Source organism: Theropithecus gelada, chromosome 4 (assembly GCF_003255815.1).
Source record: "Theropithecus gelada isolate Dixy chromosome 4, Tgel_1.0, whole genome shotgun sequence".
NCBI classification, from domain to species: Eukaryota; Metazoa; Chordata; class Mammalia; order Primates; family Cercopithecidae; genus Theropithecus; species Theropithecus gelada.
This window is the reverse complement of record NC_037671.1, coordinates 142,888,848-142,908,516: the sequence shown is the minus strand read 5'-3', so window position 1 is coordinate 142,908,516 and position 19,669 is coordinate 142,888,848. Positions and strand designations below refer to the sequence as shown.

General features: G+C 38.6%; 1 protein-coding gene across 2 annotated transcripts in view; it reads right to left on the bottom strand.

Moving 5' to 3' along the window:
* Positions 1-578: 578 nt before the first annotated feature.
* SLC35F1 (solute carrier family 35 member F1) overlaps positions 579-19,669 on the bottom strand; it is a 401,538-nt gene continuing 382,447 nt past the window's right edge. Inside the window, exons 8-9 of one of the 2 annotated variants that reach the window (XM_025382917.1) lie at positions 1,490-1,715; positions 579-610 (exon numbers count right to left, since the gene is read on the bottom strand). In XM_025382917.1, the coding sequence (XP_025238702.1) occupies positions 1,491-1,715 (225 nt within the window). In that variant the 3' untranslated portion in view covers positions 579-610; position 1,490. Of the gene's footprint in view, positions 611-1,212; positions 1,716-19,669 lie in introns of those variants that run through there. The other variant, XM_025382918.1, reaches the window with a different exon arrangement.

Here is a 19,669-nt window from a genome sequence, read left to right as displayed (position 1 = left end):
CCACTGGTGTTTTGCTTTGCTTGCTTGTGTAACATACATTGATTTAAATTGCCCAATGTCTCATAAACATGTATTTTTCCCCTATAAACCCTGTAACTCCATTGAGGATCTTTTTGAATGGTATTGAAGTCAGCCAAACTAAAAGAGTACGTTACATACTGACACATAGACTCTTTTCTAAATAATAGAAGTCTGTGGTGTTTCTTAATTTCCTGTGTTTGAAAAAAGGGCTATTTTAAGGGTAACAGATTAGACTAGTGACATATCATTCATAGTCTTATCAGGATCCTGCAGTATTCTCTGTGTCCATAAGAATGTTGTGTCAATATACCTGTTATTGAATGGATGCCAAATATGACCAAAATGCCAGACTTTTTCAATGATGACTTCGTTACCACTGCAAAGTGGCCAGATCAATTAAGCCATTTTCAAAGACTGCTCCACATCAGCACCTTGACTTTGTTAGGAGGTGGCACAACCAATGATTTTCCACAATAAAGGTAATTTCCATGCTGGTGTATTTTTAAAAAGGTGTCACAGAATTAAAAGGGCAGAGAACCATGGCTTTTTCCAGCGCCTTGATTAATTTCCATATTATCACTAAGGAAATCTAGAAAAAAAAGAAAAGATAGTTTTTGAAGAGAGGCTACAGGGAGGGGCAGAAAGATTTTATAATTATATATTGCCCTAAACACAAATGATATTATTTCTGGGGGCTCCCAAAAGCCACAGAAATGGAACAGTCCTTATCTTGTTATTACAGGGACTTGATTAGCAGAATCATGTGGCACAACAGAAAGGCAATGGCCTGGAGTAATCAGAGATCAAAATATAAAAAGGCTAAAATGTTTCTTTTATATCTATTCCTAGAATAGAGAATTATGTGGTCAGTTGCCCCTCCCTACAAAGGTCACAGCACAAAATACTTATTGAGCAGGCAATCCAACAGGTAACAGAGGAAACCATGAGCCACCAGGTCCCTAGGATAAGGAAATTTCTCAGGGGTGGAGCTCCTGTGGCATGCATCACTCATATAGTCTGTGCAAAAAAATAAAGTATGACTCTTAAAAAGTGAATTGCCATAGAAAAGTGGGGTTTATGTTGACTACATGTGGGTCTGGCAATAGTTTCCATCAGGAGTACAAAACATCCTCCTGAAAGTTGGTGTGATAACAGTAACAATAATAATAATACAAATCATAATAACAATAATACTTGCTTTTGATTCAAAGGTTTTCACAGTAATGAACGCAGGGGAGTTGTGATCAGGATACACATTAGCTAGGCATCTTTCCGAGTCAGGTGGATTAGAGCCTGTGTCTCCAGTGATGTTGAGCTTGCTCCTTTCACAAGCTTTCAGAGGATTTGCTACCTTGCAGTCCACCTGTGTAAACTGCACCTAGTAAATACCTTTCTCTATGTACAATACAGAGATGATGGGCAAAAACATGGCCAATGAGTTGGCCTCAGTGGGCAGGGCGGGCCTCACCCTAGGCCACACGAACATGAGGCTCCTCTTCGGTCTCCTGGCCCAGGCTGGTGTAGGTGACTGAGGGTTCCACCTGAGCTGTGGTCGGTAAGTCCACAACAGGTCCTGAAGGATTGCGGAACTGCTTATACACTCGGGGGTCCTGGGCTATGTAGGTGGAGGTGGAGGAGTAGAGCACCAGCCCAATGAGGATGGTGAAGAAAGACAGGAGATAAAGTCCTGAAAACTAAAAAAAACACAACAGTAAAGTCATTTGACAGCCAGGGCAGAACCACTGACACATTAACGAGGCACAGAGAGATGTGAGCAGAGCTGCTTCCTCTCAGAACAGGCAGTGTGATGAGTTGGCCAATACCCTTGATGGAGAATGAATTTTCTCATCCTAAACTGGCTTGGTCCCATTGATTTCCCCTTATCTTTCCTAGACCCTGTGGCTAACACAGAGGAACACTTCGCTAATGGTCTCTAAAGTGCCAATCTGAGGATCTGGTATGGTGCGAGAACTAGTTAAGCACAACTTAAAATGCATCAAGTTAAAAGCAAAAAATCTCCAATATCACTCAATAAAAAGTTGGTTGTTTGTGGCTTCATTAAACTTAGAGAAATACAGATATCCCCTTTAGGGTTGTAATGAAGCCATAAACAATGAATGGCTCACTGACAGCTGCATCAGGGCACTCTCGTTACACCTTAATCCAATTCAGACACTATTTGTCTTCCTAGTAGGAATTGTTATTGACTTTGGTAAATATCTTTGCAAGATTAGATTATCCTCGGACAGAAAGAAATAGTATAACATTCCATTCCTGACCCACTGATCTATAAACAAAACCAAACAGGGCTGTATATACAACATTCTGCTTCCTAATCTACTTGCTTGACAATTCAGAGAGTTTGCGGGGAGAGGGAGAGAAAATACTGGTTTATACAAGTCGCAAGAATTTACGTATGTTTGTGGAAACTTATGACTTCTGGACCTTCTTGAGTAGTTACACTGGAAGTAGTTACTTCAGTAGTTACTGGGGAAAGAGTATGGTAACAATGTGAGTATTGCCATTTCTTGTGTTTCATTCATTCATTCATTCATTCACTCCTTCATTAAATGAATAGTTTCTTATATGCCTTCTCTATATCAGACACTGAACTATGTACTGGGGAAAGAGAAATGAAAAATATGTTGATCCCTACCATTTAGGACTTAATTGTCTCAGTGGCCAAACAGGTACAGATAGACAAAAACAACACAATGCACTTACAGCATGCCAAATCTCATTTCAGTCAATAGCTAATAACCCAGTCTTGACCACATCCTGTGTCCATGGGGAAAAAGGCATCAATTTTATTGTCCTTTTTAATGCTAATACTGAAAGAACTAAAAACTGCTAAAAAGACAAAAATTAATTGGAAGTTGGAAGAAAGGAAGACAGGAAAATGGCCCAGAGATCCTATGAAGTAAGTTACAAGGCTATAATAAAAAGCTAAAAGATGGCTCTAACTGTAGTTCAATAATAGGAAAGGGAGTCTTGAAAATGGCTCATAAAAAAAGGTGTCCCTGCAACTAAACGTCCCTGCTACAGTGTTGTTTTCTTTCTTTCTTTTTGCAGCAGCAAGGGAGCTAAGGCTAAAGATGCTTTTCTGATTTTCTTTCTAGAGCACTCCACACCCTGTCCCTCAATTCCTTTATTTTTCACATTGAAACCATATGATAACCCTACTTTAGATGGATTTATGTACTAGACTCAGCTTGTAACAGCTTCATTTAATTAACTTGACATAATTCACTTTTCCCAATGAAAATAAATGTGCCTTATTCTTTGATTCATAAATTTGTAAAATAAAATGGTAGAAAAAGAAGACCACTAACGGTACAGTCATGTATGATCTCAGAAAACCTATTTACACTCAAACTTGCTTCTTGAAATTCTATATTCAGGAGCTTCACCCTTTACCTGAAACTTCGGTGAATGAAATAGGTCTGTTCCTAACATTACCATCACTTCAAATATTTTATTAATTACTTTCACTTTCAAAACTCCACCCATATGTCTCTAGTTTCAAGCAAAGGGTCTTAGGTGTGAACCTGCCTCTACTGCAGCATATGGAGGTAGAGAGACGACGAATGAGCACTTTATAGTTATCCCTGCATTCTAACCACCAAGCTGGCTTCAGATCTCAGCTCTACCACCTTCTAGCTTCAATTCTGGACACATTTCTTAACCTTTCCAGGTCCAAGCTTCCTTAGCAGTAAAGCACACCTATTATAGGGTGGTTAAAAGATTAGATTCGATAAGGCATGTAGAACACTTATCACAGTTTCTTTCTTGCTGCAAACATTCAATTCACATTAGCTTCATTCTTATTATTTTTTTGTTATTACTATAGCACTTATTTTATCATAGTAATACTGATATATCTTATAATAATCTGATATAATCATTGATTAAATTGTCTTTTTTTTCTGTCTTCTTGAGACAGGGTTTCACCTCTGTCACCCAGGCTGGATGCAGTGGCACAATCATGGTTTACTGCAGCATCAACCTTCTGGGGTCATGTGATCCTCCCACCTCAGCTTCCCGAGTAGCTGGGACTACAGGCACCTGCCACCATGCCTGGCTAATTTTTGTATTTTTTGTAGAGACAAGGGCTTTGCCATGTTGCTCAGACTGGTCTCAAATTCTTGGGCTCAAGCTGTCTGCCTGCCTTGGCCTCCCAAAGTGTTAGGATTACAGGCGTGAGCCACCGCGCCTGGCCTAAATTGTCTTTTTTCAGTAGTCTCTGGATTACGAGGTTGTGTCTTGTTTGACCAATGCCAAGTACAGAGCTTGGCACCATGTAGACATCTACTAAATATTATCTGCTATTTCTTTTTTTATCTTGAATGAATAATGGGGAAGTTTCAGACTAAAGAAAGAAACATAATAAAAAAATCAGCCTGTACCAGTGGAGTAGTTCAAACATTTTAGCTTTAAACCAGATAATGCAATGCCTTTCTAGTACATAAAATGCTCAACAAAAACCCGTTAAGAAGGAAGTCCTAGTATGAATCTACAATCATTGACTCCAAAAATCATCTTCAAACCTGGGGTCAGTCAGAGGAGTGTGATAGGACGATGAATTGGAAGAGACAATGAAGAAAGCCAGAGTCTGGAGAGAAGACTCAGGGCTGCTGGTCAGTGGACTGGCATAGAGATGTCATAAACTTGGGGTGGGCAGGATTTGGCAATTGAAATAATGTAGTGGCAGAGACAGGAAAGGATTGAATACAGAGTATCCAGGTAGAAGGATTGGATTCCTCTCCATTTATGATTTTAGACTTGATCAATATGACAAAGAATATACTGTTAAATTTTGTAAAGCTAATGCCCTCACCATTGTAAGAAATGATACTTTAATGTACTGCTTAAAGGATCATCCCTTTTTTGGACATGGAACCATCAGGTTGAGTGAGAAATTCATTACAGAATTGTTTTCTTGGGACATAGCTTTAGCATAATAACACATAGTTTATTTTTAATGCACTTCTATTTAATTCATATGGAATTCAGTCAAAAAATAGCTCCAAAGATAGAGAGCATGGGATTTTATATGATGGAAGTATCTTGGAAGTCACCCAAGAGGCTTTATTAATAAATGGTAGAGAAATTTTTCATTTTAGATACAAGCCCAAAAAGACAGCAGTCAAGCAAGCATTATGATTAATCAGGATAAATGTTGAATGTTATAAATGTTGAGAGAAAGGTTTGCTGCTTAAAAAATAAAAGTAAAAAAAAGTTTTATTTTTCCCTCTTTTTAGCTTAACTTGAAAAAGAAAATTGAATCAGGGATACTTAATAGAATGACCCTCTATTCTGGATGGTGCACTTTTCTTGTAGAGCATTCATTTCAAAAATCAATCAATCAGACAAAAGTATTGCACAATCTAGGCTGCTTAACTTACTAACTGCAAATAAATACTTACTTCTACCTCCCCAAGTAACGAGAACAGGAACTTCTCTGGAATGCTACATGAGGACTGAAAGCTGTCTCTGAGTTACAGGTAAGGGAAGCTCAGGCAGAGGCTGGCTGTCTCCATTGGAGAGCTGGGGCTGCTTGCTGTCCAAAGTGTACTTGGAGGGCTTTCCCTTTGCAAACTGTAGCCATCAGAATATGCTGTTTTTTCTGTGCTGCAGACACACTTTTTCCTGCATTTTATCTAACTGGAAGCCTTAAGAATCTGAGAAAGGATAACTCCTGTATGAACACGACCATATTGCAGACGCTGTTTACTTTGCTGCTGTCTTTTTCACCTTCATGAGTCTCTTTGAGAACACAGGTCAGAAGGCACTCACTGTACATACTGAAAATCCCTGAGTGCTGCTTAAAACAATCTGACTGAGACACAAGCTATTATACAGGATGAGGTGGCTTGGAGGATGGATAATAAGCCTGTACAAAGCTCTTTAACTTCCAACCAGAGTTAAACCTAGCTCTTAGAAAGAAAGCTGGCTTGTCAGTTTGATTGCTATTTAGTTCCTGTGGCATTCAGCACATCACAGACCAAATTTTCATTTCATTTTTGGCATTTAACTTCTAAGTTGAATTTTAATAAACTAATGACTTCAGTGGACCTAAATCTATACTAGTAGAAAATCATGTGGTTTGAAAGTCATTTCAAAGTCCATTTATAAATACATCAACTAGACTATGTGAAGAAGAGGGCAATGCTTCAATGGCAACTTTCTTTTTCTAGCTTGACTGAAAACATGGCAGAGGTCAGCAGAGGAGAACATGAGTGATCCCTAGAGAGGCGCAAAGTGGACTCTGGGTTTCAGCTCTACTTTTGTTGAATATATGTACCAACCACTTCTATCTGGTGGGCCTGGGTTTTTCCTTTATCCCTGGGAAGTGTACCTTAAAGAGTCCCTTTAAGCATATGTCTCTGTGTAGCTTTTTCAAGGCTCCTAGCCTGGTGTGGTGATGCATGCCTGTAGTCCTAGCTACTCAGGAGGCTGAGGCAGGAGTTTGAGGCTGCAGTGAGCTATGGTCTTGCCACTACACTATACCTGCCACTACACTATACACAAGCTGTCTCTTTAAAAAAATACTCTCTCTTTCTCACTCTCTCTCTCTCTCTCTCTCTCACACACACACACACACACACACACACACACACACACACTACAGGCCCCTTCTGCTGACCTGATACCATCTGCCTTCTGAAATTGCATTCCTATAATGAATGCTTGCTTTCCTTGAGCACAGTGAGTAGCCTGAGAGAACACTGCCCCGATGGCTGCTCATGTACCACACATGAGCGAAGGCCAATGCTTTCAAGCCCTCAGATGTTCCCAAGGCTCTCTATGATGAGTGAAGGAAGCAAACACCAAATATTTCACACCATAGCTCAAGGGTGCTATTACTGTTAAACTTCAAAAGACATGTTACCTTTTGAGGCTGTATTGGATATGAGCCTGCCATTGAAACAGGCATACTACTTGGAAACATGATAATGGCAAGAGTTAAAACTGGTCCATGAACTGTATAAGGAGGCTGCACAGAAATGAATACAAGGATATTTCTAAGTGTTATTAGACATTGCTTCTGATGAAAAGGTATTTCGCATATATGAAGGATATGTGGCCATAACGTGGCCATAATAACCATGTCCTTTCTAGTTGTTATTCAGTTTATTCTTTTAAAAAGACAAAGATGTAATTAAACTTTCCCATATTTTTAACTCTTTGGTAGAAAATATCTATGAGGGTAAAGTCTTGGAATCTGCAGATTTAACAGTTGCTTCAAAATCAATGCAACCATGGGTAAGTAGAAAAATACCTTGCAATGATTGGTCATTCTCAACGTTACGTAGCACAACCCAGAAAATGTGGGTTTAGGAGCTACTAGGGAGAATTTCCACATAGAGAGATTGGTCTGTTAACTTCAACAGGCACATGATTCCTGGGAAAAATGAGACTTTTAATTAAGTTTGTGAAAACTGTCCTGCTTATTCTTTGCCATGGAAGACAGAGTGTCCTTTACTTACCTACTCTGTGAAATAAAATGCACATAGGAAAATAAATCAACTTGCACACTAACCATAACTTCTAGATCAAGAAGAAATAAATAAGCCCAACTCTGTTTAAATTGGAAGCAGATTACCAGTTTGGAGGTTCTGGGTACCAGAGTAGTTTTAAAGATCCATCAGTGACTAAATTAAAGTAACATGTGAATTAAGAATAAATCATTCACTCAATGTAATGCTGCTATAGTGAAGAATAACTAAAAGGGAAGTCCCACTTTATATGTGAATTAAAGGGTGGACCTTTTGGCAACTATCTTAGAAGAAATGAAGCCAACTCTCTGCGTGTCCTTATGGGGAGGGAGAGGACAATTCAGCATTGATAACACAGCTCGTCTCTTGGCAGCCCCGTGCTTCTCAGAGGGCTGAGGACCATACCGGGAGCTTGGGTACAATTGCTTGGTGTAGGGCAAGAGGATGTTGGTCAGTGCTGAGCACGCTGTAAGCTGTGGCCTGTAACGGTAAGACCCTGGGACGAAAAGCTCTGCCAGGTCCTGATCTATTGCCATTGGGCCTGAGCCAATTGCTATTCAGGCCAAGACAACTAGACGGACCTGGCTCCATGGAAAAACCAACACAAACAAGTTGATGCCTGACCTCCTAATTTTGGCTCTGCACTAAACTAACAAGATCATTTTTATTATTATGAAGTACATTAAAAATGCAAAAGCTCAGCTTCTGGGCTTACTGAACTGGAAATAAATCGCCAGAAGAGACCAGAGCTGTTTCAAATACTTTCAAACTCCTCAATTACTGCTCTGTCTCCTATTCTCATGTCCTTCATTTCTCCTCTTTTCTTTTTTTCCTTATTTCCTTTTTTGTTAGAAAAAAAAGGACTAAATCTTTCTGGTTAAATATTGTGATATTTTGCCCTTCTAGGTCATTCAATGCAAAATATGAAATATGGGAAAGTCACATAATCTACTGACAGATACCAAAATCAGTTGTCTTTAGAGACTAAGAATAATGACCCCCACAAACCCCTGCCTCCCATTCTTTCTCCAGTTTGAGAATTTGAATCTCAATTCATGTTAATTTAATCAAGACAAAAATAAACAAACGAGTGCCTCCGTCAGAATGCCAAATGGATTCTGTATTTGTATCAGAAAACCAAGTCACTGCTAAGATTTCAATACTTGGGAAATAATTTAATCTCCAAGCATTGTGTTGTTAAAGCAAAGAGAAGTAGCAACCAGGGCCCTTGCCTCTGTGTGCCTATGTCATCACCCAGGGCAAGGCTCTGCTCTGAGCTGCAATCCCAGTTTGGCTTATGAGGTCTTCTGTTTAGTCTGCAAAACCAATTCATTTGGCAGTATAATTTGTGCAGCCAATCACATCTAAGGCCAATAAGGGTTCTTTTATAGGCAAATATCTTCCCCGGTGGGTAATTTCACACATGAGTACAGCAATCGGGAACTAAAAATGGATTTCTGCCATTATCTTTTATATGACAAACAGACATTTTCACTTGGTCTGATGAACTGATAGAAATCCTGGTTCACACAGATTTCTATTTTCTGCATTCCAGCAAAAAAGAGAGGCCATAATAGCCAAGTCAGAAGTGGAACAGAGGGGCTTACTCTGTGGGAGTGTTTAATTATAGGCTCAATTACAACAAAGGCCATTCAATGGCTCATTTATGTCACCTTCCCGCGCATCCTTCTTATTATCAGTAGTCAAAAAGACATTACATTTGTGTGGGAGGCACACTGAGCAGTGGCCTTCACTCCGTTTGGACTTTTGCATCACAAGACATCTATTTTCCCTCTGCAAAACACAGAGGTACATGCTGGGCTAGAGCAATTTTGTGAGATTGAATTTTAAAGCCAGGGAAAAATACTGAGTTTGTAGAAGTGGTAGTGTAGCAGCTCAACAGATCCCAGAGACTCCTGCCCCATTACAATGGAATCAAGGGGTGGAAATGGAAGTGTCATCATTTTCTATTAGCTCTGTTAGCCACTAGCAAAATTTTTGCTTCCTGTCACTGCAACCTTTGCTCTGTTGATCTTAAAATTTTAGGGTCAGAGAGAAGAACGCTTCTGCCAGAAGATAGAACAAAGATTCCATGCAGGGAAAGTTGAGGCTGCCGTCTGGCCACTTTGGGCTCCTCATGCTTCTGAAACAATAGGCAAAAAAGAGAGTTTCAGTTCCGGGTGGGTGGCTGATCTCAATTACCAAGGGGAAACTGGACTACTACTTTCCCAGGGAAGTAAGGAAGAGTCTGTCTGGCGTTCAGGAGGAGATCCTTTAGGGTATCTCTTAGGATTATCTCTTAGGATTATCATGACCTGTGATAAAAGTCAATGGAAACTACAATAAATCAATACAGGCAGTACTACTAATGTCCCTGACCTTTCAGAAATGAAGGTTTGGGGTCACTTCATGAGGTAAATAATCATGACCAGTTGAAGGCAAAGGGAACACAGAAACCGTAGTGGAAGAACATACCAGCAGAAACCATGTGACCAGTTACAGAAACGAGAACTGTAATTCTCATAAATATTTCTTCCTTGTTATGAACACATTTATGTGTGTGTATATATAGCAAACATATTTGTTTTCTTCCTACCCTTGTCTCCTTATTATATAACATAACATTATATAGCATTGACTTTACATCATAATATGAAAGGATATGAAGGAAAAGAGAGAACATCATCATTTAAGGACTTTGCATCTGCCTTTAAGGCAAGGGTTAGTGTGTTTTCCAATTGTATGCAGGACAGTCATTCATGTTAGGCAAAAATAGCATCTTATTATTGTCTTTATTTAGAGATTAAGTATTATTTAAAGACATGTGTAATTGATGCCAAGTTGAAAAGGGACGGACTTGTGATGGTTAATTTTATAAGTCAACTTGGCTGGGACACAGTACCTAGGTATTGGACCAAACAGATGTTTCTGTGAAAGTATTTTTAAAATGAGATTAACATTTAGGTCAGTAGACTTTGAGTAAAGCAGATTATCCTCCGTAATGTGGGTGGGGTGAGCCTCACCCAATCAGTTGAAGGTCTTAAAAACAAAAAAAGACTGAGGCCCCCCCAGGAAGAGAAAATTGTACCCCTAGACTGCCTTCAGACAACTCTTTCTTGGGTTTCTATCCCACTGGTCTTCCTTGCAGATTTTGGACTTGTCAGCCTTCAATGGCCTGAACCAATTCCTTAAAATCAATCACTCTTTCTCTCTGAATACACACACACACACATTCCTGTCGATTCTGTTTCTCTGTTGACTAATATACTTGGTAACATGACAATCTGTGACACTAAAGATCTTTGACTCTGATGTAAACTTGTAACAATTCCTCTTTGTGGTAAGCTTTTAGAAGTGCAATGATATTTTTCAGGGAATATCAAGTGGTGTTTCATCATACGAGCTCTAGAATCAAAATCAAGGGATTTACATTCCTGTTTGCCTCTTCCTTGCTGTGTCTTGGACAAGTTCCCTACGTCTCCAAGCCTCAGGCCACCCATCAGTTAACTAAGGACAATAATAGCACCTGCTCTATGGAATCACTGTGAGCACTGAATGAGATGAGATATAAAATTCTTGGTGCAGTGCTTGCCACATACTAAATGTTAAACAAATGTCAGTGATTGTTATCTTTACATCACAAAGAGTAAATTCTAAAGCCAAGATTGGTATAAAAATCTTCCTCAGATGCCTTTCTGAAAAGTTCACCACAAATCAATTTGAATTGCAAATGCAGTTATGGAAGTGGCTATTTAAAAAAAAGAACAGAACAATCAAACCATCTGGAATGGAACACATTTTTGTCAGTGCAAATAATCAACCTCTGGTTTATAGACTCCATGTTTGGGCCTGTTTATTTCAAGATTTCTTTTCCTTCTTTCTTTCTTCTTCTCTCTTTTTTTTTTTTTAAGAGATGAAGTCTTACTATGTTGCCCATGCAGTGGCTATTCACAAGTGAGATCATCACATACTATAGCCTCAAACTCCTGTTCTCAAGCAATCCTGCCTCAGCCTCCCAACTGAGATATTTTTAATAATGCATAATTACATAAGTCACAGGAATCCTCATAATTTTCTATTCTGTTTACATTGTTTATCAATTTTGAGCAACTACTCTGCATTGGCACAAATCATGTTTGAGCACCCATGAGCATATATGAGTAACTCTAGCAATTCACTTTGCTTCCTTGGTGTGGTAGGCTGAAAAATGGTCCACCAAAAGACATCCACATCTTAATTCCTGGAGCATATACACATTATAATATTTGGAAAAAGAGTATTTGCAGATGTGATTAAATTGAATATCTTGAGACGAGAGATTATCATTGGTGCTATGGACTAAATTGTGTCTCTCCAAAATTCATATGTTGAAGCCTAACCCCCAGTATGGTTGTACTTGGAGATAGGGCCTTTAAGGAAGTAATTAAAGTTAAATGAAATCATAAGGGTGGGACCATGGTCTGATAGGATTGGTGTCCTTTTAAGTAGAGACACCAGAGAGCTTGCTCTCTCTTATTCTAAGAAAACAATATTCAGGAAAGCATAATGAATAACAATTCTAAATTAGGTATGATCATCTTAGCAAACAAAGCTGCAGTCTACTGCTTTCAAAGTATTTTTGTATATATCATTTCATTTCATTTTTAAAACACCAATCCCTCAGAGAAGCATAGAGTACCACGATAAGCATCTTGATGCTAAGGAAGGTGGAGGTGTCAGGAGGTTTAGTAGCTACTAGGAGGTTTAGCAGTGCACGTAGGTCTCAGATCTTGTAGTGACAGCTTACACAGTGCCCAAAGGCCTTGACCCTTGGCCCAATTCTCTTCCCTGTCCCCTAATTACTTTGTTAGCTACATTACAAAGTAGTAACTCTTTTTGTTTCTTCCATTCCCTATACTCAAGCTTCTAAGGGCAAGCTATCTTTCTTTTGCATAGGGGAAGGACTCAACTTTAATTCAGCATCTCTTGGAACACCCTTAATGAATTATTGATAAACTTGGAAGCTGTTCTTTTTCTATTTATAGCAATGAACAATCATCAGGAAATACTATCACGGCTGTGGGAAGGAGGAAACCCCTTGACAAAATGAAAAATGAGCTGCCCTGCATCAGTATTGGAATTCTATACTTCTTTCTTTTTCATGCACCTGGTGGTGGCAGGAAAGACAAAAAAAATGAAATAAGTGGATGAGTAAGTTATTTGGAAAGAATATTATGAAATGGCAGCTGTCAAAAAAGAAATCATATTATGGGTTTAATGTGTGTGTTTTTTTTTTTTCTAAATAAGCTCTTTAGTTCCTGATAAATAGTTGCTACCTTCTCCCAAATAGCCTTCAATATTCACTTTTAAATTCCATAATATCATGGAGAAGTATGGGCATTGGGCTCAGAGTTTTGGGTTATTCCATGCTAAAACTTTACAAGGTCATTATTATTGAATTACTATGTGAAGTACTATACAGTACTGTATAGTCCTTGAAATCCATGGGGTAGTAGAAAAAATGTAACTGAGACATTCAATAACATTGCTAGGTTCTTTTTCCTTTTCAAAATTAAACTTTATACTATTAATATTACAAAAATTAAATTGTCTAATGCCTTAAGACTTGAAAATAAAGTGAACTTTGAGTTATGCTATTATTATATACACAAATTTTTGTCCTCAAAATCTAGAGGAGTCTGCTAAGTTTGACATTCATGAACCAATATATTCATAACCATCTATATGTGTCTATGTATTTTTGAGGAAGATGGGCATGATGAGACATCACCAAGCTGTAAAAAGACCTGTAACCTGGAAAGGACTTCTTTGCTGTAAAATTAGCCTGTGTGTATAATGGTCTCTTTTATCTGGACATATGATTCTGGGAAAAATTAACTTGATAATATTATTGTTATTACCCAAAATGGTTTCCCCTGGGGTTCACTATATGTAAGAAATCAGTTTAGAATGCTCTCCCTGTCTCCCATGCTTTTCCTTCCCAAATAGCTCATTGTTCTTTATAAGCTACTGCTTTAACATTCCTTCTCTCTCACATCTTAGCTCAGGGCTACTGGTTTGCATTGGTACCCACTCATTCCTTGTAAGTAATGAAAACCATAAACTATCAAACTGAAGATATTTCACAGCATGGTGTGTATGCTACAGATATCCTTATAACAAAACTAATAGATACTGCCTTAGATGCCACCAAGAACTCAAATAGGGACCAGGCACTTCACTTAAAACTGGGTAGAAATAATTACAATTGGCTTTGAAAACAAGTTTGCACATTTAAAGTGCAAAGAAATTTGTAGTATTTTGTGTATAGCTTCAACCTTTAAGCAGCTTTATTAATGACACACTTTGTAGAGGAAATGGTTGTTTTCTGGTGCCAAAGACTAAAGAAAAGTTTTCAAGGACAGTTACAGTCTACATCAAGGGCCAGAAAACTAACAAATCTGGCATCTACCTGGTTTTGTGAATAAAGTTTTATTGGAACTCAGCCATGTCCACAGCAGAGTTGTGTAGTTGTGCTGGAGACTGTATGGCCTGCAAAGCCTAAAATATTTCTAATCTGCCCCTCCATGGAAAAGTTTGCTGACTGCTGGTCTACCAATATATCTGTATCTATACCTACCAATATAGATGCCTAAACATTGTACGTGATAATGACTAATTTTACAATGTGAGATGATATGAAAACTAAATCTGAATATTAGCTATAATATAAAAATTTATTTTTTTCTACAAATAAAATTTCTTACTAAATGTTCAGCTTTTAATGTGAGTTCCATTCCTCTTACATAACCCCTTACACTGCATACAGTTACAATGGTATTGAACTGATTTTCTGATTTCCATGTTCCCTTGAGATGTTCCCTAAGCAATCCATCAATTCAGTCAAAGAATGAATCAAAACAGTGGCTCACTATTGTGTGGGATCTGAATTTTTGTTTTTCAGCTGGTTTCATCAACTTGAGACATAGAGTCGACATTGATCAAAAGCTTTCTGGCTTCCAATGTGAAATTTCTAGATAATGTTCAGCCTAGAAAGTGGAAGATTAAACTTCAATGTTTCCTGTGAAAATAAACCTTTCATTAAAAAAATAATTACCAAACACCTACTGTGCCAGGCTCTGCAGTAGGCACCAGAGACACAGCGCCCAGCAGAGAAGGAGCCCTGTGAGGTCTCTGTTATCCTGGAACTTAGTCCTGACCGCCAATGTAAAGCCACTCTTTCATTTAAAGATAGAATTGATTGAAACACAAAGGAAACACCAGTACAATTCATAACTCCTGAAACCCCCACAAAGCAAGGGGACACAGCTACACTCCTGCACCTCGAATGTCTGGTTCCATGAGCATCCTCAAGGAACTGGGTGTGAAACTGGTCACCAACATGTACATTCTAATGAAATTGAGTCACATTGCTAAAGCTGAGGCCTCACAGCATGGTTATAATGTATTTATTTAAAAAATAAAACGCTATTCTAAAATAATTCAAATGAGAAGGAAACTAGGCATATGACCGTAAGTTAGTACTTAGCAATCTAATGAGTGAAGAATTCTTAAATATAAAAATAGTCAAAACAGAAACAAAGAAAAACTTGGAATTTTTTGTTCATATTTGTCAATTAAAACTGATCATAAACCGTTTTAATCTTCTAACCGGGGTCTGTTATAATTTTGTCCATTTTTTCAAAAGCAGAGATTCCTATTTAGAGTTCCTTCTTATTCAACGGGATTGCTAGCTTTGTTTTCAAACTGAAAAAACTTTATTGTTTTGTGATTATAAAAGTAAAAGTAACAAATGTTCATGTAGCATTTTAGCAATACATAATTTATGCAATACTTAAAAGTGTGAAGAACATGAAATATAAGTATAGTCATCACTCAGTATCCATGGGGGATTGGTTCCAGAATCTTCCTTGGATACCAAAATCTGTGGCTGCTCAAGTCCCTCATACAAAATGGTGTGGTATTTGCATATGACTTCCTGTATACTTTAAATCAGCTCTAGATTACATATAATACCCACTACGATATACCCGCTACAATACAGATGCTATGTAAATAGTTGTTATTTTGTATTCTTTAGGGGATAATGACAAGAAAAATAAAAGGTCTGTATAAGGTTCAGTGCAGATGTAATTTTTTCCCCTTAATTATTTTCAATCCATGGCTGGTTGAATCCATGCATGTGGAACCCATGGATACAGAGGGCTGACTGTATTAACAATTCTACCAGCCTTAATTACAGCATTATTTGTTGAATATTCACTGTGCTGGATATTGTAGTAAATGATTTACATATACTATTTCACTTAGGCCTCACAATTAATCTTATGAGAGAGATACTATTATGATCCCCTTTTGGTGGGAAAACTGTAGTTTAGAGATGTAACTTTTGCACAAGGTTGTGTAACTGGTTGTTTCAGGGATTCTTAACCAGGGGTCCCTGTATAGAATTCACGGAGTCTGTGAGCCTGGATGAGAAACCTGGACTCTTATTTTCACTGACCTCATACTGACATTTAGCAGCTCTTCAGTTGCAAATGTAGGCATTGAGTTTCAGTGGTATTCGACGCACTTTAGCCTTTTCCACGAACATAAATCATATACAGTGTATATTTTTACTTTGCATTACAATCGCTGCAGATCTCTCCAAATATCTCTTATGCTAATCGCTGCTTTGAAATGACAGTAGTTAATAGATCTGATTCTAGATCTTGTGATTTGTATATTACTATATCATCACATTTTAAAATATTCTGATGTTATTTTAATATAGTTGTTTTTGAAATCCCATGTACTTTTAGACATTTTGAAACATTATTAAAACAGATCTCTAGGCTTCATCTGACTGCCAAACTGAGCCATGGCACAACAAATTTATAGACCCATTGGTAGGAAGTGGAGCTGGAATTCACAGCCGGGCTGTGACAACTCATGACAACACTGCCATTCTGCCTGCCTTTGGAAACGTTTACATTTTCATAAACATCCTTTCAGATATGTCTCTATGGACACAAACGCTTGCTTAAATGTTTATATATGAAAGTATGCATGTGACTATGCCAATAAAAGTTTTTATTGTTTGTTTGTTTTTGAGATAGGGTCTCACTCTGTTTGCCTAGGCTGGTGTGCAGTGGTGTGATCTTGGTTCACTGCAGCCTCGAGCCCCCAGGCTGTAGTGATCCTCCCACCTTAGCATCCCGAGTATCTGGGACCACAGGTGCATGGCACCATGCCTGGTTAATTTAAAAAATATATATGTTTGTAGAGATGAGGTCTCCCTATGTTGCCCAGGCTGGTCTGAAACTCCTACGCTCAAGCAATTCTCCCACGTTGGCCTCCCAATGTGCTGGGATTACAGGCCATGCCCAGCCCAATAAAAGTATTTATGAGTAAAGATGTCAGAGGAGAGCAGTGCTTAACGGAATGAACCCTAAAGTCAAAACCAGGCAAATTTTTGGTAGCAACCAAATAAGAAAAGGGGTATAATCATATGGCATAAACTTTGAAAAGTTAGTTAAGGGAGAATCTAGGAGATTCCAACATGACTTAGCATTATTGCTAACCCAGCATTACCTACCAGAAGTCATTCAGAGGAAAGAAGTGGAGTTGGCTGACTCTGGAGATTAATAGAGAACTTTGCAATTCAGAGAGGATTGATTGAAGTGGTGTTTGGGTGAACTCAGGAAACAGTCAAGAAACTATTGTCAGGAATAGAAACCATTATGTACTTCCTAAGATTCTTGGGGAGGTAGAGAGTCCTTGGGGCTTGGCATTATCTGGGGATTTGTGGTGGACTAGAGGAGCAATTGAACTCCTCTAGTTCAAGGGGAAGTAAGGTCACAAGGGGGTTATACTCCTGAGAGTGGGATGGGTCATAGGTCAAGATGACCTATGAATGTAAAGACATTAGAGATGTTGTCAGACAAAGAGAACCCTGAGATATAATACTTGCAAGCTCTTTTTTTGAAAAGTAAGTCACACAACTCCTTAAATGATAAAATCCAGTGACTCATGACATTGAAAAAGGACTGAGTGTGTATTAGTCCATTTGCATTGCTATAAAGGAATATCTGAGACTGGATAATTTATAGTTATAAATAAAAGAGGTTTATTTTGGCTTATGGTTCTGTAGGCTGTATAAGCATGGCACCAAGATTCGCTTTGCTTCTGGTGGGGGCCTCAGGAAATTTACAATCGTGGCAGAAGGTGAAGGAGGTGCAGGCATGTCACATGATGAGAGAGGGAGCAAGAGAGCAAGGAGGAAGTCCCAGACTCTTTTAAAAAAACAGATCTCATGTGAATTCACAGAGCATGCAGTCATTACCATGAAGATGGCACCAAGCCATTCATGAAGAATCTGCCCTCATGACTCAAACACCTCCCACAAGGCCCCACCTCCAACATTGCAGATTACATTTCAACATGAGATTTTGAGGGAACAAACATCCACACCATATCAGGGTGCAGTGCTCAACTTAAAAAAAAAAAAAAATACATATATATATATATAGAAAGTTCTGAGAAAAAAAGTGCAACCTAGGATAGAATTATCCTTTGAATTTAAAGAGTAGACATGAAGTAAAGATTTAGGAATGCAACCCCATGAACATTTCCTGGTAGACTCATTGCGAACCCAATGGCACTTCTGCAGTGAAACAAGACACTTGATGACCACCTGCTTTTGCATTATAGGGAACATATTCTCTACAAATGGACAAATTGCACTGTGCACAGCCTATACAACCATACATAGCTGTGTTGCTTCCTGACAATACCAGTAGTGATGAAGTCCAGCCTACTAAGGGATTAATCAAAATAAATTCAGAAAAGGAGAATCTATATTTCAGAGACTGGTGGTACAGCAAATGTAGTAAGTGTGGAAATACGGTTTAAAAACCATAGGGATTACATTTACAGAAGTTAACTATTAAAATATTGATAATATAAAAATAATACAGTAAAAGGAAATGAGGGAGGACAATGTTAATCATCTTTCATGGAAGCGAGTAAATCACAACTGTTAACACTTTAAATATAGAGCTGAAAAAAGTCTTCAGTCCTTGGTGGCCCCTAGAGATGTGTAGAGTAGTGGTTCTGCTTCAGCCTTTAATGTTCGAGCCACTCTTTGTTTTATGTCTTAGCAAAATGACACTCTGATTTCTGTGAGCTTGGTTTATTAATATTCTGGTTCATGGAAGATGGATCCACACAGGTCTGCTGACAAAATTAGGTGACTGAATGGGCAAGATTGTTGCCATTCAATCTTGTGAATGTGACTGAACGGCCGGGCTGTTCACTTTGGTGACAAACACATCCCAGGCATTGTCCTGGGAGACAACTAGCTGTTTTTTTCCTAGCTATGCCCCAATCCAATCACAAGCCTTTCCATTTGAAACTTCTGCAGTACCTCTAGCCCGTTCAATCTTTCCTCACAGCTTATCATGATGACGTGAGTTCAAAATATTTGTTTTGTGAGGTGGAGTTCAAGAATAGATTTACGTAGAAGGAACTTTGGCTTCTGGCTATAATTCTGGGCTTGCCTCATCATTTATTCCCAACTTCTCTAGTCCTTCTCATATTTCTGGGAAACGGAAATTGCTAATGTAGCAGAGACCAGCTACTTGTTCACTAAACCCATTTGCTTTTCATCCTGCATAGCTTGACTACATTTCCCAGCCTCCCTTGCAATTATTAGGTGTGGCCATGTGACTGAGTTCTGGCCAAGAGAATGGGAGGGGCTATAGACACATCATTTTAGACACAGCCATAAAAGTCCCCAGGCTGTCTAATAAGGAGTCCTACAGAGGACTCCAAGTGCCTAGCCCAGGCATGGGCAGACTTCTTAAAGAGCTAGACAGTAGTAACTATTTTGGGTTTATGGGTCATACACTTTGTCACAACTACTCAACACTGCCATTGTAGCACAAAAACAGCCATGGATAATATGTGAAGAAATGGGCATGGCTGTGCTCCAATAGAACTTTATTTACTAAAACAGGGGGTGGCTCACAGGTTAGGGTTTTCTGACTCCTGCTCTAGAGGATGGCAGAGCCACAAAATGGAAGGCACCGGGGTTCCTGAATGGCTGCATGGAAATGCATCCCTTTGCCACTGCTAGAAGCTAGCAACACTTACCCTAACTTATTCAG